The 24,024-nt window shown below is 48.2% G+C and overlaps 1 protein-coding gene across 1 annotated transcript; it reads right to left on the bottom strand.

The window, feature by feature from the left end:
* Positions 1–56: 56 nt before the first annotated feature.
* Positions 57–23,903, bottom strand: LOC117395217 (integrin alpha-10-like). Its single transcript, XM_059021917.1, has 14 exons — positions 23,625–23,903; positions 23,049–23,129; positions 17,690–17,801; positions 16,832–16,941; positions 16,292–16,380; positions 15,749–15,863; positions 13,712–13,839; positions 11,974–12,122; positions 7,311–7,461; positions 4,305–4,583; positions 3,444–3,609; positions 2,482–2,555; positions 1,597–1,741; positions 57–434 (listed from the first exon to the last, which is right to left on the bottom strand). Exons 2-14 carry the CDS (start codon positions 23,098–23,100, stop codon positions 214–216), a joined length of 1,791 nt encoding a protein of 596 aa, XP_058877900.1. The 5' UTR covers positions 23,101–23,129; positions 23,625–23,903; the 3' UTR covers positions 57–213.
* Between the last annotated feature and the right edge of the window lie 121 nt (positions 23,904–24,024).

Below are 24,024 nucleotides of genomic sequence, written 5' to 3'. Positions count from 1 at the left end.
GGATCGAAACACAATTTAAAAAAAAACTAGAGGGACATAATTTAGAGCTTTTATTTAACATGATGGCAAAGAAACTACAAAATGATATGAAAAAGAAGTCTACCGGAAGGAAGCCATGGACAGCAGTACAGTGTTTCATGTTAGATTTCGAAATGTCACATTTTTCAATTGCTGTCAGTGTTTTCGTTAGGTAGACTTTATGAAGCGTTCATTCTACAGGGGGGTGCAACACTGTTTGGCCGTCGCTGTAGGTGTCCCAGGATGCAGTGCAGTAGAGGGGTACCTTGCTCTCCGTTGAGAGCCTGTGCGATGGTGACGTTGCCGTTGTTTTTCAGATCGAAGAGGATCACTTTCCCTTTGTGTTTGAAGCGCGGAGCTCCGGCAACATAAAGGTCGCTTCCCGTTCTTCAACGCCACGGACGAAACCGTGTAGCCTGCCGACAAATAACGACAACAATTATTATTATTATTATTATTATTATTATTATGTATTTATTTGGCAGACGCATTTATCCAAGGCGACTTACACAGGAGTTAAATAATACGGGATTCAATTTTTTTTTTTTTTTTTTTTTTTTTTTTTTATAAATTTAGTCGTCGCCAATTATTTTTACCCCGGTTTTTCACCCCAATTTAGCATGCCCAATTATTATCTGTATCCCCGGCTCACCGCTCGCAACCCCCCCGCCGACTCGGAAACGGAGACTGGAACACGCGTCCTCCGAAACGTGGCTCCTTCCAAGCCGTCATTTTTCGCACTGCAGATCCACAGCAACGCCACCAGACCTATAGTGCCGGAGGACAACACAGATCTGGCGGCTCCGCTGCAGAGCCACAGGCGCCCTATCGGCCACAGGGGTCGCTGATGCGCGGTGAGCCGTGGATTCCCCTGCCGACCTAAGCCCTCCCTCCCCGGGCAGCGCTCAAGCCAATTGTGCGCCGCCCCCTAGGAACTCTCGGTCACGGTCAGCTGTGACATAGCCTGGATTCGAACCAGCGATCTCCAGGCTATAGGGCACATCCTGCGAGGGAGCGCCTTTACTGGATGCGCCACTCAGGAGCCCTGGGATTCAAATTTAAAGTGTGCTTGATGCGGATCAGGAATTAACTAGATTTACTCTCCCCTCCCCTCCCTCTCTCCTCTCTCTCCTCTCCCCTCTCTCTCCCCTCTCCTCTCTTTACAGCACCTAAACCCGTGTTTAAATAAACACTTCACGATGTGTGATTTCCATGTGTTGCATGTTCTCCCCGTGTTCGTGTTGGTTTTCTCCGGGTACTCGGTTTCCTCCCACAGTCCAAACACATGCCGTCCAGGTCGACTGGTCACTCTAAATTGCCCTGTGTGTGTGTGAGTGAGTGTGTGTGTGTTGCCCTGCGATGGACTTGGCGTCCCGTCCAGGGTGTGGTCTCGCCTTGCGCCCTGTGTATGCCAGGTTAGGCTGTGGCTCACCGCGATCCTCTAAAGGAGTAAGCGGTTAATGATAATGGATGGATGGATGGATTTAATCTGTATTGGTTTATTTATAACTCCACTAAAAACCCAAATCTTACCCCTAACCCTAACCCTAACCCTTATTACTCTGGAGCGCACTGTACCCAGGTAAGCAGAATGCTTTTTCAGTTCAAGGGGGAACTCTTTTTTGAAAGCCTCTCGGGGGGGCATGATGCGCCCCTGCCTGCCCTCCTTCAGCACCCCCCCGTCCCAGTCATAGGCCCCCACCATCCCGAACAAGATACCGTCCTGAAACAAGAGAGAAAGAGAGGGGGGGGGGGGGTGTGTGAAAATAATCCAGGGAAGGATTAAGACATGACAAGATCAGGGTAGCGCATTGTAAAGGCTTTGGTTTACAGCAGTATTGCTGGTTAGACAGGGATGGGAATAAGACTCCCGTTGCATAGCAGTTTGATCCATTCCCGGTTTTGCTATAATAAGACACACCCTGAGGTTCTTACCTATACACTGGGGCTAATCAAGCTCATATTAAAATCTTGAGTGGGTAAAAACTGCTATGCAATAGGAATCTGATTCCCATTCCTGGTTAAACAGCCATGTGCAAATTGATCCAAACACCTCCAGATGTCTCATGGATATCCTTTATATACCCGCCTGCATGAAAACTAATGGGTGTGAGAATTTCAATCTCAGCTCAGTAATCAGGGATACAGAAACACACTCGTGTGTGAAAATGTCAGACCGCTCTGTGCTTTAATCAGGCGTCTTAAACCACTTCTAAAAAGTCTCCTGCGTTTTACCGTGTGTGGCTCTGTGTTCCTTTTCTCTTTACTGTTTTAAATGAATTGCATGGGTGGCCTATTAAAGTCATCCACCATCACTAATTTGCCTGTTTCCTCCAGATTTTGTCCCAGTGGTTTGATTTCAGACGCCCAGCAAATCAGAACTGCAGAAGCGATGTGGTGTTAAATATTCACACTGCTGGACCCGTGCTGTAAGAGGCAGCCCTGTTATTTCGAGCTCCTCACCTCCAGCATGTGTGCAGAGAATCCAATCTGAGACATCTCCGTTTCGAAAGAGCTCTCGTTGGACCCCAGAGTCCCTACGGTCCAAAGGAAAATACAGGTTAGACTTCGCAAGACCCCTAAAAACCATCCCCTCTCCCAGCCTCCCTCCCTCCTTTACTCTCGTCTTCACTGTCCAGACTGGTGGCAGGGATGGAAGTAAGACTCCTATTGCATAGCAGGCAGTGTCACCCATTCCAGGTTTTACTATGAGCTTGATTAGCCTCAGTGTGTGTATGGGTAACAAGCTCAGGTGCGTCTTATTAAACTCCTAGTGAAACCAGGAATGGATCAAACTGCTGTGCAATGGCAGTCTTATTTCCATCCTTGCAGATGTGGTCCCTCCTTCCTCTCCTCCCTCCCTCTTTGCTTCCCTCGCTCCCTCCTGTTCCTCTCTCCCTCTCCTCCCGTTCTTCTCTGCCTCTCTCTGCCTCTCTCCCCCTCTCTCTCCCCCCTCTCTTCCCCTCTCCTCCTGCTCCTCTCTCCTTCTCGCTCCTCTCTCCCCCTCTCCTCTCCCCCTCTCTTTCCCTCTCTTCCCCTCTCCCCCTCTCGCTCCTCTCTCTCTCCTGTCCCCCCTCTCTTCCCCTCTCCTCCTGCTCCTCTCTCCCTCTCGCTCCTCTCTCCCCTCTCCTCTCTCCTCCTCTCTCTCCCTCTCTCTTCACCCTCTCCTCCTCTCCCCCTCTCCTCTCTCCTCTCTCTCTCCTCTCTCCCTCTCTCTTCCCCGCTCCTCCTCTCCCCCTCTCTCCTCTCTCCCCCCCCCTCTCTTCCTCCTCTCCTCTCCCCCTCGCTCCTCTCTCTCCTCTCTTCCCCACTCCTCCTCTCCCCCTCTCGCTCCTCTCTCTCCCTCTCTCTCCTCTCTCCTCTCTCCCCCTCCCCCTCTCTCTCCCCCTCTCCTCTCCCCCTCGCTCCTCTCTCTCCTCTCTCACCCTCCAGGCTGAAGATCCGGTCTCCCAGAGCGTCCACGATGTCGTTGAGCGCTGCCTCGTCCGTCACGTTGAAGAAGTATTTTTCGTCGGGGTCGCTGGCGATGTACTTGATCTCGCTGATGAAAGTCTCGGGGTCCTGCTGTCTCCGGATGTAGTGCCCCAAAACCTGGAACCCCAGAAACGACATGGGCGGCGTCACACACAACGGAACCACACGCACACACAACGGAACCACACGCACACACAACGGAACCACACACACAACGGAATCACACAAGAACCACACAACAACGCAAAGCTGCACAAAGCTGCACGACACAGCGAGTGAGAGAGAGAGAGTGAGACGCAACCCCTCTGCCGAACGTCACTGACTCCCGACCCTACTGCTGCTGCTGCTGCGGCTGCTGTTTAGTTTACCTTCCGTCTGAGATCTGAGCAAGAAGAAGGAGAATAAGAAGAAGAAGAAGAAGAAGAAGAAGAAGAAGAAGAAGAAGAGGAGGAGGAGGAGAAGAGGCGAAGAAGGAGAAGAAAGAGGAAGAGAAAGAGGAGGAGGAGAAGAAGAGAAGGAAGAGTCAAAGAAGGAGAAGAAGAGGAAGAGAACGTGAAAGAGGAGGAGAAGAGGAGAAGGAGAAAAATAGAAAAAGAAGACAAAGAAGGAGGTGGAGGAAAATAAGAGGAGGAGAAGGAGGAGGAGGAGGAGAAGCAGTAGAGCTGCCCAGCTCTGACCCTGACGCTGCTGCTGCTGCTGCTGCTCCTTGGTGCATCTCTCCGAGATCAGCTCACAGTCCAAGCAGAAGACAAAGAAGCCAATCGCAGAAGTAGCTGTGCCCAGGTCTGACCCAGACTCCCTGCTGCACTAACCATGCCTGCAGACAGAGACTCAGGCTCCTCCTCATTCTCAGCCTCTTGTTCTCGCTTGTCCTCCCACGCCTCCAGCCCCTTCTGGACCCTTCCCCCAGGGAGTGCTGTGTCCGCAGTGCTGGTCCTCCGGTCTCCCGGGCAGGGGCACCTCGAAGGAGCTCCGGCCTGCCCCTGGTCCCTCCTCCCTGGCTGGTGATGAAGCTTGGGTCCCCGCCGTGGGCGCGGTTTCTCCAGCCTCCCGGACGCCTGCCACCAGTGGTTGTGGTCGATCAGCGGCCACTGGATGAGAAGCAGCAGCAAGCAAGACCATCAGCACAAGAGCCTGCTTACAGTGACTGTGCAAGGGGGGCTGCTTACAGTGACTGTGCAAGAGCCTGCTTACAGTGACTGTGCAAGGGGGCTGCTTACAGTGACTGTGCAAGGGGGCTGCTTACAGTGACTGTGCAAGGGGCTGCTTACAGTGACTGTGCAAGGGGGCTGCTTACAGTGACTGTGCAAGGGGGCTGCTTACAGTGACTGTGCAAGAGCCTGCTTACAGTGACTGTGCAAGGGGGCTGCTTACAGTGACTGTGCAAGGGGGCTGCTTACAGTGACTGTGCAAGGGGCTGCTTACAGTGACTGTGCAAGGGGGCTGCTTACAGTGACTGTGCAAGGGGGCTGCTTACAGTGACTGTGCAAGGGGCTGCTTACAGTGACTGTGCAAGAGCCTGCTTACAGTGACTGTGCAAGAGGCTGCTTACAGTGACTGTGCAAGGGGCTGCTTACAGTGACTGTGCAAGAGCCTGCTTACAGTGCCTGTGCAAGGGGCTGCTTACAGTGACTGTGCAAGGGGGCTGCTTACAGTGACTGTGCAAGGGGCTGCTTACAGTGACTGTGCAAGGGGGCTGCTTACAGTGACTGTGCAAGGGGGCTGCTTACAGTGACTGTGCAAGGGGCTGCTTACAGTGACTGTGCAAGAGCCTGCTTACAGTGACTGTGCAAGGGGCTGCTTACAGTGACTGTGCAAGGGGCTGCTTACAGTGACTGTGCAAGGGGGCTGCTTACAGTGACTGTGCAAGGGGGCTGCTTACAGTGACTGTGCAAGGGGGCTGCTTACAGTGACTGTGCAAGAGCCTGCTTACAGTGACTGTGCAAGGGGCTGCTTACAGTGACTGTGCAAGGGGGCTGCTTACAGTGACTGTGCAAGAGCCTGCTTACAGTGACTGTGCAAGAGCCTGCTTACAGTGACTGTGCAAGAGCCTGCTTACAGTGACTGTGCAAGGGGGCTGCTTACAGTGACTGTGCAAGGGGGCTGCTTACAGTGACTGTGCAAGGGGGCTGCTTACAGTGACTGTGCAAGGGGGCTGCTTACAGTGACTGTGCAAGAGCCTGCTTACAGTGACTGTGCAAGGGGCTGCTTACAGTGACTGTGCAAGGGGGCTGCTTACAGTGACTGTGCAAGAGCCTGCTTACAGTGACTGTGCAAGAGCCTGCTTACAGTGACTGTGCAAGAGCCTGCTTACAGTGACTGTGCAAGGGGGCTGCTTACAGTGACTGTGCAAGGGGGCTGCTTACAGTGACTGTGCAAGGGGCTGCTTACAGTGACTGTGCAAGGGGGCTGCTTAACATGAGAGAGCTGTATTTACAGGCTTGTTACAGCCTGGTGGAGCACCAAAGGGAATATGGAGCGTTTCATTGGCTGGTCGGTCTAGATGATCTTGTTTGTCCGGTTCCGCTGTGCATGTAACTGGACCTGTCTTAGGTGGAACCCGCAGATACAGAGCTGACGTTGTAGGACTCGGAGCACAGCGCTCCTCAGGGGAATAGTGTGTCTGTGGGACCAGATCTCAGACATTACAAGGTAAGCAGCAGGAGCACTGGGGTCAGACCTGGTCAGATCTTCCTCTTCCTCCTCCTCTCCCTCTCCCTCTTCCTCCTCCTCCTCCTCCTCCTCCTCATCCTCTTCATCCTCTTCCTTGTTCTCTTCCTCCTCATCCTCCTCATCCTCTTCCTCTTCCTCCTCTTCCTCCTCTTCCTCGTTCTCTTCCTCCTCTTCCTCTCCCTCCTCCCCCTCTTCCTCTCCCTCTTCCTCTTCCTCTTCATCCTCTTCCTCTTCCTCATTCTCTTCCTCCTCTTCCTCCTCCTCCTCCTCCTCCTCTTCATCCTCTTCCTCTTCCTCATTCTCTTCTTTGTTCTCTTCCTCCTCTTCCTCTCCCTCTTCCTGCTCCCCCTCCTCCTCTTCATCCTCGTTCTCTTCCTCCTCTTCCTCCTCCTCTTCCTCGTTCTCTTCCTCCTCTTTCTCGTTCTCGTTCTTCTTACTCTTCTTCTGTGATTGTGATCTTCTGTGGCTTCACCGAGCTCAGCAGGAGAAACAGAAGCAGGGTCAGGCCGGGTCAGAGCTTCATCTTCTAGGATCAGTGCTGAGGTCCTAAATGTGAAGGTGCCGGAACACCACTAAAATACTGATTTCCTTAAACAAGAACTATTACACGAATTCCCTTTTTATTTCTGTACTGAACCTCTAGTAACACCTATAACAGGTAACGCATGTGTCTCATGTCTACAAGTATGTCCACACAGTGTCGTTCTCCATCTCGTCAGAATGCTTTACTTTATAGACGCGTGTGTGTGTGTGTGTGTGAGTGTGTGTGCGTGTGTGTGCGTGTGTGTGTGTGTGTCAGTGGCTTCGTTTGTCTTTGTGTTCACAGTCCTAGTCGATGCCCTGTTGCTGTCGTCTTCGTCTGCATTTTTTAACCTCCTTAAAGATAACAGAACTTCCTAATGCTCTTTCCATTGCATCAAGAGGACTGACGGACTGAATCACAGAGGCGAGCGGGAGATGGGAGTCATGTGACTTAGCCTGCCTGTTCCGCCAGTTCTGACTCGACTGCATCACAGTGTGGGACTGTGATCAGCTCTGACCTCACAAAGCTAAGCAACAGCAGCAGCAGCCGGGTCTGGACCGGTCAGTACTTTCCTGGATCACCTCCCTCCCTCCCAGTTTAACCCCGCCTGTCCCGGACTCACCGCGATGGCGTAGCGCGTGATGTTTCGTTTCTCGCACTCGGCCAGCGCCTCGGGGAGCTCCTCCCCATCATGTGACTCTCCGTCCGTCACCACGATCATCACCTTCGTAGCTCCTTCTCGGGCTCCTCTCTCTGGGCTGAACGCCTCGGAACTGCAGGGGTTAAACGCGAGTCAAACGCTCTGGTAAACTCTGTGCTTCACTACACTGTGCTGTGCTTTTACCAGGGGGATACCACAGCAGTAAACTTTGAGAAGGGGGCTGGTTCATTATCTTCTCTGTGCTTTACTACACTGTGCTGTGCTTTTACCAGGGGGATACCACAGCAGTAAACTTTGAGAAGGGGGCTGGTTCATTATCTTCTCTGTGCTTCACTACACTGTGCTGTGCTTTTACCAGGGGGATACCACAGCAGTAAACTTTGAGAAGGGGGCTGGTTCATTATCTTCTCTGTGCTTTACTACACTGTGCTGTGCTTTTACCAGGGGGATACCACAGCAGTAAACTTTGAGAAGGGGGCTGGTTCATTATCTTCTCTGTGCTTTACTACACTGTGCTGTGCTTTTACCAGGGGGATACCACAGCAGTAAACTTTGAGAAGGGGGCTGGTTCATTATCTTCTCTGTGCTTTACTACACTGTGCTGTGCTTTTACCAGGGGGATACCACAGCAGTAAACTTTGAGAAGGGGGCTGGTTCATTATCTTCTCTGTGCTTTACTACACTGTGCTGTGCTTTTACCAGGGGGATACCACAGCAGTAAACTTTGAGAAGGGGGCTGGTTCATTATCTTCTCTGTGCTTTACTACACTGTGCTGTGCTGTTACCAGGGGGATACCACAGCAGTAAACTTTGAGAAGGGGGCTGGTTCATTATCTTCTCTGTGCTTTACTACACTGTGCTGTGCTTTTACCAGGGGGATACCACAGCAGTAAACTTTGAGAAGGGGGCTGGTTCATTATCTTCTCTGTGCTTTACTACACTGTGCTGTGCTTTTACCAGGGGGATACCACAGCAATAAACTTTGAGAAGGGGGCTGGTTCATTATCTTCTCTGTGCTTTACTACACTGTGCTGTGCTTTTACCAGGGGGATACCACAGCAGTAAACTTTGAGAAGGGGGCTGGTTCATTATCTTCTCTGTGCTTTACTGCACAAGTTCACAGTTAGCCAATATAAAGGAGTTTTCTTTTTGAATTATCCAACTTCATTTCGCATTCTTCAGCTGGACAAAAAAACAAAAAGGATTCAGTCCTGAAAGGGTTCAACTCAGAAATTTTTCCTCTTTGGTTTGATCGACAAAAACAGGATTTAAAAGGAAGCGCACAGAGCTCTGCCAGGCCGCTAAGACCAAAGAGTTCTCCTTATTTTCCAACTACATGCTAAATATAAAACAGGCTCCACGCTCAGAAAGGCTGTTTCTGCTCCTTACTAATTATGTGGTGAAGATAATGAGTGACTTGTTTCACTCTGCTGTATAAATACCCTGGTGATGCTCCTAAAAAAAATTATAAGCTTGTAAAACACACAGGCTCCGGAGATGTTGCCCTTATAAAAGTTTCCCTTAAAGCACAGCAAAGTGTAATGAAGTACAGGTAAAGCATTGTAAAGCACAGAGAGGTCTGGTAAAGCATAGGGAAGCATTGTAAAGCACAGAGAGGTCTGGTAAAGCATAGGGAAGCATTGTAAAGCACAGAGAGGTCTGGTAAAGCATAGGCAAGCATTGTAAAGCACAGAGAGGTCTGGTAAAGCACAGGGAAGCATTGTAAAGCACAGAGAGGTCTGGTAAAGCATAGGGAAGCATTGTAAAGCACAGAGAGGTGTGGTAAAGCATAGGGAAGCATTGTAAAGCACAGAGAGGTCTGGTAAAGCATAGGGAAGCATTGTAAAGCACAGAGAGGTGTGGTAAAGCATAGGGAAGCATTGTAAAGCACAGAGAGGTCTGGTAAAGCATAGGGAAGCATTGTAAAGCACAGAGAGGTCTGGTAAAGCATAGGGAAGCATTGTAAAGCACAGAGAGGTCTGGTAAAGCATAGGGAAGCATTGTAAAGCACAGAGAGGTCTGGTAAAGCATAGGGAAGCATTGTAAAGCACAGAGAGGTCTGGTAAAGCATAGGGAAGCATTGTAAAGCACAGAGAGGTCTGGTAAAGCATAGGGAAGCATTGTAAAGCACAGAGAGGTCTGGTAAAGCATAGGGAAGCATTGTAAAGCACAGAGAGGTGTGGTAAAGCATAGGGAAGCATTGTAAAGCACAGAGAGGTGTGGTAAAGCATAGGGAAGCATTGTAAAGCACAGAGAGGTGTGGTAAAGCATAGGGAAGCATTGTAAAGCACAGAGAGGTCTGGTAAAGCATAGGGAAGCATTGTAAAGCACAGAGAGGTCTGGTAAAGCATAGGGAAGCATTGTAAAGCACAGAGAGGTCTGGTAAAGCATAGGGAAGCATTGTAAAGCACAGAGGGGTCTGGTAAAGCATAGGGAAGCATTGTAAAGCACAGAGAGGTCTGGTAAAGCATAGGCAAGCATTGTAAAGCACAGAGAGGTCTGGTAAAGCACAGGGAAGCATTGTAAAGCACAGAGAGGTCTGGTAAAGCATAGGGAAGCATTGTAAAGCACAGAGAGGTGTGGTAAAGCATAGGGAAGCATTGTAAAGCACAGAGAGGTCTGGTAAAGCATAGGGAAGCATTGTAAAGCACAGAGAGGTCTGGTAAAGCATAGGGAAGCATTGTAAAGCACAGAGAGGTCTGGTAAAGCATAGGCAAGCATTGTAAAGCACAGAGAGGTCTGGTAAAGCACAGGGAAGCATTGTAAAGCACAGAGAGGTCTGGTAAAGCATAGGGAAGCATTGTAAAGCACAGAGAGGTGTGGTAAAGCATAGGGAAGCATTGTAAAGCACAGAGAGGTCTGGTAAAGCATAGGGAAGCATTGTAAAGCACAGAGAGGTGTGGTAAAGCATAGGGAAGCATTGTAAAGCACAGAGAGGTCTGGTAAAGCATAGGGAAGCATTGTAAAGCACAGAGAGGTCTGGTAAAGCATAGGGAAGCATTGTAAAGCACAGAGAGGTCTGGTAAAGCATAGGGAAGCATTGTAAAGCACAGAGAGGTCTGGTAAAGCATAGGGAAGCATTGTAAAGCACAGAGAGGTCTGGTAAAGCATAGGGAAGCATTGTAAAGCACAGAGAGGTCTGGTAAAGCATAGGGAAGCATTGTAAAGCACAGAGAGGTCTGGTAAAGCATAGGGAAGCATTGTAAAGCACAGAGAGGTGTGGTAAAGCATAGGGAAGCATTGTAAAGCACAGAGAGGTGTGGTAAAGCATAGGGAAGCATTGTAAAGCACAGAGAGGTGTGGTAAAGCATAGGGAAGCATTGTAAAGCACAGAGAGGTCTGGTAAAGCATAGGGAAGCATTGTAAAGCACAGAGAGGTCTGGTAAAGCATAGGGAAGCATTGTAAAGCACAGAGAGGTCTGGTAAAGCATAGGGAAGCATTGTAAAGCACAGAGGGGTCTGGTAAAGCATAGGGAAGCATTGTAAAGCACAGAGAGGTCTGGTAAAGCATAGGGAAGCATTGTAAAGCACAGAGAGGTGTGGTAAAGCATAGGGAAGCATTGTAAAGCACAGAGAGGTCTGGTAAAGCATAGGAAAGCATTGTAAAGCACAGAGAGGTCTGGTAAAGCACAGAGAGGTATGGTAAAGCATAGGGAAGCATTGTAAAGCACAGAGAGGTCTGGTAAAGCATAGGGAAGCCTTGTAAAGCACAGAGAGGTGTGGTAAAGCATAGGGAAGCATTGTAAAGCACAGAGAGGTCTGGTAAAGCATAGGGAAGCATTGTAAAGCACAGAGAGGTCTGGTAAAGCATAGGGAAGCATTGTAAAGCACAGAGAGGTCTGGTAAAGCATAGGGAAGCACTGTAAAGCACAGAGAGGTGTGGTAAAGCATATTAAAAAAATACAGTGGTAAACCTGTATAAGGGGAAGGTATGAAGTTTTACAGACAGTAATAAAAAAAAGGTGAAATAATATTATTTTTTTTCTTTCTGCTTGGCTTCGCAGCTTTCAGAGTTACAGATTTCCTATCAGCACATTCCTCTGGTTAATCGTCCCAGGCGTTCTTGTTATTGCAGTGAGTGAGGGGGTCGGGTTCTCTGTGCTCAGGGGGATTGACGTGACTGGGAGGGAGGCCTGCTGCTTTCACAGCTGAAAGGAAAGCTGAGCCGAGCGCAGCGGAATCAACCACAGCAAACCTGACACACTGTGAAAACAGCTGACTGGAGCTGTGAGGGTCTGGCTGTGGGGGTCTGGCTGTGAGGGTCTGGCTGTGAGGGTCTGGCTGTGGTGGTCTGGTCTGGCTGTGGGGGTCTGGTCTGGCTGTGAGGGTCTGGCTGTGGGGGTCTGGCTGTGAGGGTCTGGCTGTGAGGGTCTGGCTGTGGTGGTCTGGTCTGGCTGTGAGGGTCTGGTCTGGCTGTGGGGGTCTGGCTGTGGTGGTCTGGTCTGGCTGTGGGGGTCTGGCTGTGGGGGTCTGGTCTGGCTGTGAGGGTCTGGCTGTGGGGGTCTGGCTGTGAGGGTCTGGCTGTGGGGGTCTGACTGTGGGGGTCTGGCTGTGGGGGTCTGGCTGTGAGGGTCTGGTCTGGCTGTGGGGGTCTGGTCTGGCTGTGGGGGTCTGCCGCACTCACCAGCCCATGTGGATGGCGTACGCGGTCCTCGTCTCGCGCCCCTCCTGCCGGCTGATGTTCTTGGCCGCCTCCACGACCTCCTCGGTGGTCTGGTAGTCATGGAGAGACCATTCGTGAACCGAGACCTCCGCGTACTGCAGCACCCCTACCTGGAGAGAGAGAGAGAGAGAGAGAGAGAGAGAGAGAGAGAGAGAGAGAGAGAGAGAGAGGCAGGGAGGGAGGGAGAGGGCAGTTACACACGCACTAAAAGCACTGAAACATGTTTTTTTGTTTTAAGATGAAACGTTGGCAATGTAAACAGCTCTCTGTGTCGGCTGAGCCCGCCTGAGTGATTAAGAGAGGGTCGAGAGGACGCTGGTGCTGGGAGGAGATGATGCCAATGCCAGCTCACAGGAGGCAGCGTCGCCCACGTCAGCATGCGTCATTCTGGTCGCTCGAGGAACCTCCCAAAACCAAAGTCATTTCCTCTCTGCGCTGCGTTTATTGAACTCTGGTTAGCAGAGATGCGAGGCTGCAGCACTTTGCATTTTTCCCCGGGAGTATAATTTCATTTTAATTTAATTTTACGGTACAGTACAGTAGAGCATGAAAATGTATGATTTTTTCCCTTTTTGTTAAAAAAAAAACAACATATTTTGCACACGTTCTAATTCCAAATCGCACCAAATCCATCCTTATTGATACAGACCGGGCGTGTTCAAAAACGTACGTTTCTCATACAGCTGTGGCCTGTGCATCACCCGATAGAATGAACTCATTTTGCTTCCTAAAGTCGAGTGAAACCTGCTCAATAATGTTAACATATTGAATTGCACACCTCTGCTTTGTATAGCTTTCCATATACTTAATGAAAAACTGACCATTGAAAAATGTGACATTTGGAAATCTAACATGAAATACTACTGTACTGCTATCATGGCTTCTGGTAGACTTTTGTAGTTTCTTTGATTACATGAGGTTAAATAAAAGATCCAAATTATGTTCATGTATTATTTTTATTATTTTTTATAATTATGTCTCAATCCTAAAATTCTAGGTGATGCAAAACTTTTGGCCAGAGCTGTAGATTGTGTGTGTGTGCGTGTGTCTGTGTGTGTGTGTCTCAGTGTGCCTGTGAGTGTGTGTGTCTGTGTGTCTCTCAGTGTGTGTCTCTCTCAGTGTGTGTGTGTGTGTGTGTCTCTCAGTGTGTGTCTCTCTCAGTGTGTGTGTGTTTGTGTGTCTGTGTGTGTCTCTCTCAGTGCGTGTGTGTTTGTGTGTCTGTGTGTGTGTCTCTCAGTGTGTGTGTGTATGTGTGTGTGTGTGAGTCTGTGTGTGTCTGTGTGTCTCTCTCAGTGTATGTGTGTGCGTGTGTGTGTCTCTCAGTGTGTGTGTGAGTGTGTCTCTCTCAGTGTGTGTGTGTCTGTGTCTCTCAGTGTGTGTGTGAGTGTGTGTGTGTGTGTGTCTCTCTCAGTGTGTGTGTGTCTCTCTCTCTCAGTGTGTGTGTCTGTGTGTGTGTGTGTCTCTCTCAGTGTGTGTGTGTCTGTGTCTCTCAGTGTGTATGTGTGTGTGTGTGTGTCTCTCATGTGTGTGTGCGTGTGCGTGTGCGTATGAAAGAATGATTGAAGTATGCTGTCACCACAGGTCAGGTCTGGCTTGTTTAGGATTATTGTCAGACCGCCTAGCCCCTCCAGATCTGAACCCAGGCCTCCAGAGGAAGCTGAGAGGCAGCAGTGAGAGGCTGGTGAATTAGCCCTCTGACCTGCATCTGCTCCGGGCTGATGTGGAACTTGCTGAGGATGTTGCTGAGAAAGTTCTGCACCTCGTACCAGGGGTAGATACTGTTGGATCCGTCCAGAACGATCACGATGTCCATGAAGGTGGAGCACCCTGCAGAGAACACAGGGCAAGAGACACACACTCACATGTTTACATTGCCCTCAGTATTTCCTCTGTACTGTATATGGAAAACTGCAAAGAGCTGTGTAATTCAATCTGCTAACGTGACATTATTCAGCAGGATTAATTCGACTCTATGAAGCAAAATGAGTTCATTCTACAGGGTGATGCAACACTTTTGGCCAGAGCTATATATATATATATTATACAAGTACTAGTAGCTTCTCTTCCTCTCCTTCTCTCCCTCTCTTCCTCTCTCCCTTTTTGTCTCTCCCTCTCACCTCTTCTCTACCTCTCCCTCTCTCTCTCCCTCCCTGTCTCTCTCCCTCTCTCCCTCCCTCTCTTCCTCTCTTCCTCTCTCACCTCTTCTCCCCTTCTCTCTTCCTCTCGCCCTCTCTCCTATCTCTCCCCTCTCCCTCGCCCTCTCTCCCTCTCTCCCTCTCGTCTCTTCTCTACCTCTCCCCCTCTCTCTCTCCCTCTTCCTCTCTTCCTCTCCCCCTCCCTCTCTCCTCTTTTCCCCCTCTCCCTCTCTCTCTCCCCATCTCTCCCTCTCTCCCTCTCTCCCCCTCTCCCTCTCGTCTCTTCTCTACCTCTCCCCCTCTCTCTCTCCCTCTCCCTCTCTCCCCCTCCCTCTCTCCCCCTCCCTCTCTCCCCCCCCTCCCTCTCTCCCCCTCTTCCCCTCTCGCCCTCTCTCCCTCTCTCTCTCCCCTCCCTCTCTCCCTCTCCCTCTCCCCTGTCCCCCTCTCTCCCTCTCTCTCTCTCTCTCTCTCCCTCTCCCTCTCTTCCTCTCTCCCCCTCCCTCTCTCCCCCTCTTCCCTTCTCGCCCTCTCTCCCTCTCTCCCCTCCCTCTCTCCCTCTCCCCCTCTCTCCTCCCTCTCCCCCTCTCCCTCTCTCCCTCTCTCTCTCTCTCTCAGTACAAGATAGGATCATGTTATTTATACTCTTGCAGTGCTGATTCAGTAGCTGTGTGAATGTCATGTTTTTTATACTCTTGCAGTGCTGATTCAGTAGCTGTGTGAATGTCATGTTTTTTATACTCTTGCAGTGCTGATTCAGTAGCTGTGTGAATGTCATGTTTTTTATACTCTTGCAGTGCTGATTCAGTAGCTGTGTGAATGTCATGTTTTTTATACTCTTGCAGTGCTGATTCAGTAGCTGTGTGAATGTCATGTTATTTATACTCTTGCAGTGCTGATTCAGTAGCTGTGTGAATGTCATGTTTTTTATACTCTTGCAGTGCTGATTCAGTAGCTGTGTGAATGTCATGTTTTTTATACTCTTGCAGTGCTGATTCAGTAGCTGTGTGAATGTCATGTTATTTATACTCTTGCAGTGTTGATTCAGTAGCTGTGTGAATGTCATGTTTTTTATACTCTTGCAGTGCTGATTCAGTAGCTGTGTGAATGTCATGTTTTTTATACTCTTGCAGTGCTGATTCAGTAGCTGTGTGAATGTCATGTTTTTTATACTCTTGCAGTGCTGATTCAGTAGCTGTGTGAATGTCATGTTTTTTATACTCTTGCAGTGCTGATTCAGTAGCTGTGTGAATGTCATGTTATTTATACTCTTGCAGTGCTGATTCAGTAGCTGTGTGAATGTCATGTTTTTTATACTCTTGCAGTGCTGATTCAGTAGCTGTGTGAATGTCATGTTTTTTATACTCTTGCAGTGCTGATTCAGTAGCTGTGTGAATGTCATGTTTTTTATACTCTTGCAGTGCTGATTCAGTAGCTGTGTGAATGTCATGTTTTTTATACTCTTGCAGTGCTGATTCAGTAGCTGTGTGAATGTCATGTTTTTTATACTCTTGCAGTGCTGATTCAGTAGCTGTGTGAATGTCATGTTTTTTATACTCTTGCAGTGCTGATTCAGTAGCTGTGTGAATGTCATGTTTGCTCACTCTGTGCGGTCGGTGCGATCGTCTCAGTCGGATGGAAGTTCTGGTCCACTTTGGCGCAGATCCCGTTGCTGAAAACCGAGGTACCGCACTCCTGTGACCACAGGGGGGCACAGGCCTGCAGAGACACGGGGGAAACACAACAGAGGCGACACTGAAAACCTCCCAAAATGTTGCCCCCACTTTGAGAAGGGGGCTGGTTCATTATCTTCTCTGTGCTTTACTACACTGTGCTGTGCTTTTACCAGGGGGATACCACAGCAGTAAACTCTGAGAAGGGGGCTGGTTCATTATCTTCTCTGTGCTTTACTACACTGTGCTGTGCTTTTACCAGGGGGATACCACAGCAGTAAACTTTGAGAAGGGGGCTGGTTCATTATCTTCTCTGTGCTTCACTACACTGTGCTGTGCTTTTACCAGGGGGATACCACAGCAGTAAACTTTGAGAAGGGGGCTGGTTCATTATCTTCTCTGTGCTTTACTACACTGTGCTGTGCTTTTACCAGGGGGATACCTCAGCAGTAAACTCTGAGAAGGAGCACTTACCACAAACCCTTCACCTTTATTTTCTGCCAGCGTCATTCCGAAGTGCGTGTTTCTGATCTGCTTGGATACATTCTGGAGTGCCGTGTCTCCTGTGAAACACAGACAGAGAGAGGAGATGACGAAGGCGGACGCAGCTGGGGGTGGGGGGTCCCCGGTACTCCTGTTTTCCAAGTAATTGCCTTTAACAAATTTCAAGTTCTTAGATATTCATTCAGTGGAATAACATGCGAAATGCACACAGCAAGAATACTTACACACATTAAGTCTATTTGCCATACTAAAGCACAGAGAGGTATGGTGAAGCATAGGGAAGCATTGTAAAGCACAGAGAGGTCTGGTAAAGCATAGGGAAGCATTGTAAAGCACAGAGAGGTCTGGTAAAGCACAGGGAAGCATTGTAAAGCACAGAGAGGTCTGATAAAGCATAGGGAAGCATTGTAAAGCACAGAGAGGTATTTCATTTCCATGAATCTTCCCAGTTTCCCTGCACATTCCCAGTGCAGTATCCCAGGAGGGGGGCGTTGATCTGGAGTGGCTCACCCAGGTTCACCTTGGTGCAGTTCGAGTGCCTCTCCTCTCCCACAATGCACTTGTAGACGTCCCCCTTCCTGTTATTGGCCGGCCCGTCCCACGGGGCACCAACCAGCATCCTGCAGTGCAAACAAACACAGCTGATTGGCTGGGACACGTGTACCTGACTTTCATGCACATAAATATTATATATATTTGAATCTATTCAGTCTTGAACAAAGAAGACTACGCGGCGATCTGATTCAAGCATTCAAAATCCTAAAAGGTATAGACAATGTCGACCCAGGGGACTTTTTCGACCTGAAAAAAGAAACAAGGACCAGGGGTCACAAATGGAGATTAGATGAAGGGGCAGAAAATAGGAGGCACTATTTTTTACACAGAGAATTGTGAGGGTCTGGAACCAACTCCCCAGTAATGTTGTTGAAGCTGACATCCTGGGATCCTTCAAGAAGCTGCTTGATGAGATTCTGGGATCAATAAGCTACTAACAACCAAACGAGCAAGATGGGCTGAATGGCCTCCTCTCGTTTGTAAACTTTCTTATGTTCTTATCTCATATGCCTCGGGTTTCTCTGAGATAATTGACAGTGCTTATTGGACAGACAAAGAAAAGAAAACAGACCTTGAAATAAGCGAGTTTATTGATTCAGATTAGTAGTTAGTCATTTAGCAGACGCTTTTATCCAAAGACTAGGGGGCGAACTAACCACCAACATCCGTCACTCAACTCGGGGAGACTGTCAATAGGGGTTCAGGGGGATCGCAAGTCCCTCCGTGCTCCGGTAAAAAAGACCCCACCCCACCCCCCTTCTCCCGCTCAGTGCTCCCCCAGCAGTGATAGCCCTAAGCCTGCACAACACTCACCATTTCTGCCCCTCTGCTTCGTGCTGCAGGACTTTGTATCCGAAGAGCGCGTCGGCCGGGCCATTGAAGATACGAGCTCTCTTCACATCGATGTTGAAACAGATGCAGAACTCTGCCAGGGGAAAATAAAAATCGCTGGTATTAATACTCCACCAGCACAGAGCAGAGGGAGGCTGTTCAGAGAGTAGAAGAGCCTCCCTTTCTCTTTCTCTGCTCCGCCAGCACAGAGCAGAGGGAGGCTGTTCAGAGAGTATAAGAGCCTCTCTTTCTCTGCTCCGCCAGCACAGAGCAGAGGGAGGCTGTTCAGAGAGTATAAGAGCCTCCCTTTCTCTTTCTCTGCTCCACCAGCACAGAGCAGAAGGAGGCTGTTCAGAGAATATAAGAGCCTCCCTTTCTCTTTCTCTGCTCCGCCAGCACAGAGCAGAGGGAGGCTGTTCAGAGAGTATAAGAGCCTCTCTTTCTCTGCTCCGCCAGCACAGAGCAGAGGGAGGCTGTTCAGAGAGTATAAGAGCCTCCCTTTCTCTTTCTCTGCTCCACCAGCACAGAGCAGAGGGAGGCTGTTCAGAGAGTATAAGAGCCTCCCTTTCTCTTTCTCTTTCTCTGCTCCACCAGCACAGAGCAGAGGGAGGCTGTTCAGAGAGTAGAAGAGCCTCCTTTTCTCTTTCTCTTTCTCTGCTCCACCAGCACAGAGCAGAGGGAGGCTGTTCAGAGAGTAGAAGAGCCCCCCTTTCTCTTTCTCTGCTCCACCAGCACAGAACAGAGGGCGGCTGTTCAGAGAGTATAAGAGCCTCCCTTTCTCTTTCTCTGCTCCACCAGCACAGAGCAGAGGGAGGCTGTTCAGAGAGTAGAAGAGCCTCCCTTTCTCTTTCTCTGCTCCACCAGCACAGAGCGGAGGGAGGCTGTTCAGAGAGTAGAAGAGCCTCCCTTTCTCTTTCCTCCATCAGCACAGAGCAGAGGGAGGCTGTTCAGAGAGTAGAAGAGCCTCCCTTTCTCTTTCTCTGCTCCACCAGCACAGAGCAGAGGGAGGCTGTTCAGATAGTAGAAGAGCCTCCTTTTCTCTTTCCTCCGCCAGCACAGAGCAGAGGGAGGCTGTTCAGAGAGTATAAGAGCCTCCCTTTCTCTTTCCTCCGCCAGCACAGAGCAGAGGGAGGCTGTTGAACAGGGAGATGTATAGTTTATATATTACAGGTGGCAGATGTTCCTGTTGCACCGTCCTGAACTAAGCCACCCTGTATATGCCTGTATGTATAGCTTTGTTTTTCTCAACATCTGTAGATCTCATTTCCAGCAGCGCTCTTTCACTCTCACTCTCTGCCCACACAGCTGAGCTGCACATAAGCTGTATTTCATGTGTCAGAGCAGCTTGCTCTCCAAATACTGTATTCAAATAGCAACGTTTCCTCTTCTGTAGACTCTGCTTGAATCAGTCTTTATGACAGCATTTATGTTCCCTCTGAATATTTGTTCCCCCAGGAACTAATATCCGTTGCCCCTAGGAACCAATATTCAGGAATATTGGTTCCCCTTTTCCGAATATTTGTAACCCCCCTTTTTTTATTTGGTGTAACAAAGTCATCTTTCTTTGCATACAACTCTAAATCCGTGCATTTTCAACTAAAAGATTAATTTTAAGACAACTTTACCTAACAATAACCCAAACCCTAACCCTAACCCTCAGCCACTGACTCCCCGTGTGTGACCCTGAGCAAGTCACTGAACCTCCTTGTGCTCCGTCCTTCAGAGGAGACATAAAACAAGCGAGCTCCTATTGGAAGTGACTCTGCAGCAGCAGCAGACTCCCTGTGTGTGTGTGTGTCTGTGTGTGTGTGTGCGTGTGTGTGTGCGTGTGCGTGTGTGTGTGTGTGTGTGTGAGACCCTCAGCAAGTCACTTCACCTCCTTGTGCTCCGTCCTTCAGAGGAGACATAAAACAAGCGAGCTCCTATTGGAAGTGACTCTGCAGCAGCAGCAGACTCCCTGTGTGTGTGTGTCTGTGTGTGTGTGTGTGCGTGTGTGTGTGCGTGTGCGTGTGCGTGTGTGTGTGTGTGTGTGTGTGAGACCCTGAGCAAGTCACTTCACCTCCTTGTGCTCCGTCCTTCGGATGAGACGTAAAACAAACGAGCTCCTATTGGAAGTGACTCTGCAGCAGCAGCAGCAGCAGTTGTTGATGATGCAGAGTTCACCCCCTAGTCTCTATAAGTCACTTTGGAAAAAAGCGTCTGCTAAATGACTCATTAATTAATTCATAATAATAATAATAATAATAATAATAATAATAATAATAATAATAATAATAATAATAATAATACATGCTAACAGCCTGCAAACATCCCTCACATTCACTAGCATGACACATGCAGAATTGACATCCAAATAAGAGAAATAACCAACATGCATGTGGTGGGGGGGGGGGGGGGCGCTGACAGGATTAAATATTCGGGGGGTACAGTATTGGTTTGCACCAGGATGGCCTACACCAGGAGTGCAACATTAAACAGGCTCTCTGGTGCTAAACTTTCAAAACAGTTTGGCACTAATTTTCAAAGTGATTTGCACCCCTGCCTACGCTTGCCCTCTCCAGAGCACGGATGTTGTTTTGCAGCGTTGTGTTCCCTCGGAAATGAGAGATCCAGCAAACCCTTCCCTGCGGTGAGCTCTATAAGAGGACAGGAATGTTTTGAAGGGTGTAATTAGAGTTCCAGTCTTACCCTAAAAATATCGTTTCTTGGCGTCTGCGTCGCTCTTCTGTAGTTTGAAAGGAGAACAAATGAAGAAAGAAAGAGGAGAGAGAGAAAGAAAGAAAGAAAGAAAGAAAGAAAGAAAGAAAGAAAGAAAGAAAGAAAAAGAGAGACCCTTCTAAAAGTTTACAGCCCCCCCCATGCTTTTGCCACAGTCATACTGTAATTTACCACAGTTTACCCTGTTTTTAATATGCTTTACCAGACCTCTCTGTGCTTTACAATGCTTCCCTATGCTTTACCATACCTCTCTGTGCTTTACAATGCTTCCCTATGCTTTACCAGACCTCTCTGTGCTTTACAATGCTTCCCTATGCTTTACCAGATCTCTCTGTACTTTACAATGCTTCCCTATGCTTTATCAGACCTCTCTGTGCTTTACAATGCTTCCCTATGCTTTACCAGACCTCTCTGTGCTTTACGATGCTTCCCTATGCTTTACCAGACCTCTCTGTGCTTTACGATGCTTCCCTATGCTTTACCAGACCTCTCTGTGCTTTACAATGCTTCCCTATGCTTTACCACACCTCTCTGTGCTTTACAATGCTTCCCTATGCTTTACCACACCTCTCTGTGCTTTACCATGCTTTCGCTGTGCTGTATTACACTTTGCTATGATTTTACAGTGGGAAGGTTTTATAATGGACGGTCTTGCGAAAGTTACAGCTTTCTCAAATATGCCAAGTCTATTTTTAAAGCGACGCGGGGCACTGCCCTTTTAAACTCCCCGAGTGAGTCTGGCAGCGACGCCCCTGCAGCCCCAAGCCAGCCGGTGAACACTGAGGCTTCTGTTTGTCGGGAAAAACATGAGGACAAACAACACCACAGTGACTAACGCATGCAGGGAGGGGAGGAGGCTATACACAGAAACCAACAAAAAAATAATTTAATAAAATGTACATAAAAAAAAAAAAAACATTTTGAAACTCTGCCAACAGAGAGTGGTCGGAATTTTCTGAATGGAAGTTGTAAAGAAAAAATGAGCGTGGAGTCTAGCACAGGGTTTCCCAGCCCTTATCCAGGGGACCCCCTGTTTGTCTGCTGGTTTTCATTCCAATTGTGTTCTCAATTACTGAACTAAACCTTTTGACTTGTTAAATCAGTTACAGATTCCAAGTCAGCTGTAACATTTTATAAGCAACTTGAACTCAACTTTTTAGGAGCTGAGCACAATTTAAAAGCTCTAATTAAGCACATGATCAGTTCAATGAAGGGTCTGGTTCAGTAATTGAGAGCTCAGTTGGAATGATAACCAGCAGACACACACAGAGGGGTCCCCAGGATCGGGTTTGGCAATCCTTGCTCTGGCAGAAGTTTCAAAGACTCGCGTCTAGTCTCCACTGCATCAAGTCGTGAAGTGTTGTAAGGACTTACGATCCGGTCAGTATCGTACAAGGGGTGTTAATTAATTGTTTTAGCATTGTAAAGCACAGAGAGGTCTGGTAAAGCATAGGGAAGCATTGTAAAGCACAGAGAGGTCTGGTAAAGCACAGGGAAGCATTGTAAAGCACAGAGAGGTCTGGTAAAGCATAGGGAAGCATTGTAAAGCACAGAGAGGTCTGGTAAAGCATAGGGAAGCATTGTAAAGCACAGAGAGGTCTGGTAAAGCATAGGGAAGCATTGTAAAGCACAGAGAGGTCTGGTAAAGCATAGGGAAGCATTGTAAAGCACAGAGAGGTCTGGTAAAGCATAGGGAAGCATTGTAAAGCACAGAGAGGTCTGGTAAAGCATAGGGAATCATTGTAAAGCACAGAGAGGTCTGGTAAAGCATAGGGAAGCATTGTAAAGAATAGCAAAGTGTGGTAAAGCATATTAAGAAACATTTTTATACACTGGCGTGGCACACGCGTGTCCCGTTGTACAAAAATACTTTATTTTTGTAAAAACTTTGAGAGCATTATTCCACCGGCCAGTGATTGTTTTGCAATAAGCGGTGTGCCCGCAGCGCCGCGAGAGCTGGCTCGTCAGAGCCGGGTGAGGAGGTCGCTGTGCGCTGCGTGTCCCTCCTAGCGCTGTGAGGAGGAGAGCTGGCAGCGTGCGGTTTGTTATAATCATTTTCAAAGACCATCTCTTCTCCAGGTGCGTCCTATTGCAATTATGTGACTTGCCAGGATAATAAAAAAACAAAAAACGTGGGAAGCAAACGTGGAAAACAGATTCCCAAAACTGTAGCTTCCCCCTGGTAGCCGTTAATATATATATATATATATATATATATATATATATATATTGAAAACAGCTGAAAAACGTCGGATTTGCCTGAGTGGAGCTCAGCACATGCACGATGCCAGTACCTGCCCCAGCCAGCCTGTAATAACATCACTTATTTCACACACAAACGCCACTGTTTTCTGAATACAAGCGAACTATTCACTCACCATGCGAACCCCATCTGAATTTGGCAAAGGAAAACAAACTAACCCGAAATAAAAACACAAATCACCCAGCACCCCCGACAGGACAACATCAAAAAAAAAAAAAATCGACCTCGGAACACAGTCGAAATAGATTTGCACGACACACGAACACTTCAGCGCGACAGAGAACCCAAGAACTCTCCGTGCGTCGCGAACTTCGAATCAAACGAGGGCGAGGGACGCCAGTGTCATCGAAATGAACTTACCTTCCAAAAGGATGAAGACTTTCAAGATCAACAGGTATCTGCGCAGCTCCATAAATAGGTCTTCGTCTCCTGCGTGTGTCGCTGTTTAAGCCAAGAGTCCGGCGTCAAAGCAGTAGCGTCATAAAACTCAAAACAGCCACTATCAAACTTATGTCCCCCCAGCAAACAGCACAGCCCAAGCGCCGCAGACAAAAGCTAAACCGATTTCCACAGCGTGTTTATACAGAACGCTGTTAGCGTGGGTGGGAGTGGAGTTATGACTCCAGTGGGTACTGGGATCGTCATACGATATATTAAACGCAATATGGATTCATAATAATAATAATAATAATAATAATAATAATAATAATAATAATAATAATAATAATAATAATAATAATTAAACGGTTAATTTCACATAACCAATACAAAATATCACAGTATGACGTAGCTACTGTATATAATTCATACACACGGTACGGTAGTTTATTTTACAGTTTTTTTTTCTTTCTTAATTGTACATAACTAACAATTTTTTTAACTTTTTCATTCGCTATTTCTTTACTGTATTAATTGATAAGTCGCTAATACCCTCACTTTTCGTTATGGTTATATTGCGCTGCACCGAGCTTCGCCACGGTATCACTGCACCTTTAAAAAAAGAGGCTTTGCTTCTATCCCAGTTCCAATTATCTTCCTGATATATACATTCATATTATTCATGTTTTTTATTTAGTTTCCTGAAGCACCGGTTCTGTGATCCGCAGCCTCGCTGGTCAGAGAGCTCTGATTCGCTTTCCCTCGCTCCACAAGATTTTTTCCAAACCGCATGCCTCTGTTTCTCGTTTCATTTCGATGTGTTTTTTTTTTTCTGGGAGGCAACTCGGAGATTTATAATCCGCCCAAAACCGAACGAATTTACGAGAGAGAGAGAGAGAGAGAGAGAGAGAGAGAGAGAGAGAGAGAGAGAGAGAGAGAGAGAGAGAGAGAGAGAGAG

The sequence above is a fragment of the Acipenser ruthenus genome, unplaced genomic scaffold, assembly GCF_902713425.1.
Source record: "Acipenser ruthenus unplaced genomic scaffold, fAciRut3.2 maternal haplotype, whole genome shotgun sequence".
Classification (NCBI taxonomy): domain Eukaryota; kingdom Metazoa; phylum Chordata; class Actinopteri; order Acipenseriformes; family Acipenseridae; genus Acipenser; species Acipenser ruthenus.
The sequence above is the reverse complement of the archived record's forward strand: the minus strand, read 5'-3'. Positions and strand labels throughout refer to the sequence as shown.

Coding starts and splice junctions, on each gene's coding strand:
- LOC117395217 (XM_059021917.1), bottom strand. CDS start 23,100: ATGGAGCTGCGCAGATACCTGTTGATCTTGAAAGTCTTCATCCTTTTG. Junction 16,381..16,831: donor CTGCACCAAGGTGAACCTGG/GTGAGCCACTCC, acceptor TGTGTTTCACAG/GAGACACGGCACTCCAGAAT. Junction 13,840..15,748: donor GATCGCACCGACCGCACAGA/GTGAGCAAACAT, acceptor TGTTCTCTGCAG/GGTGCTCCACCTTCATGGAC.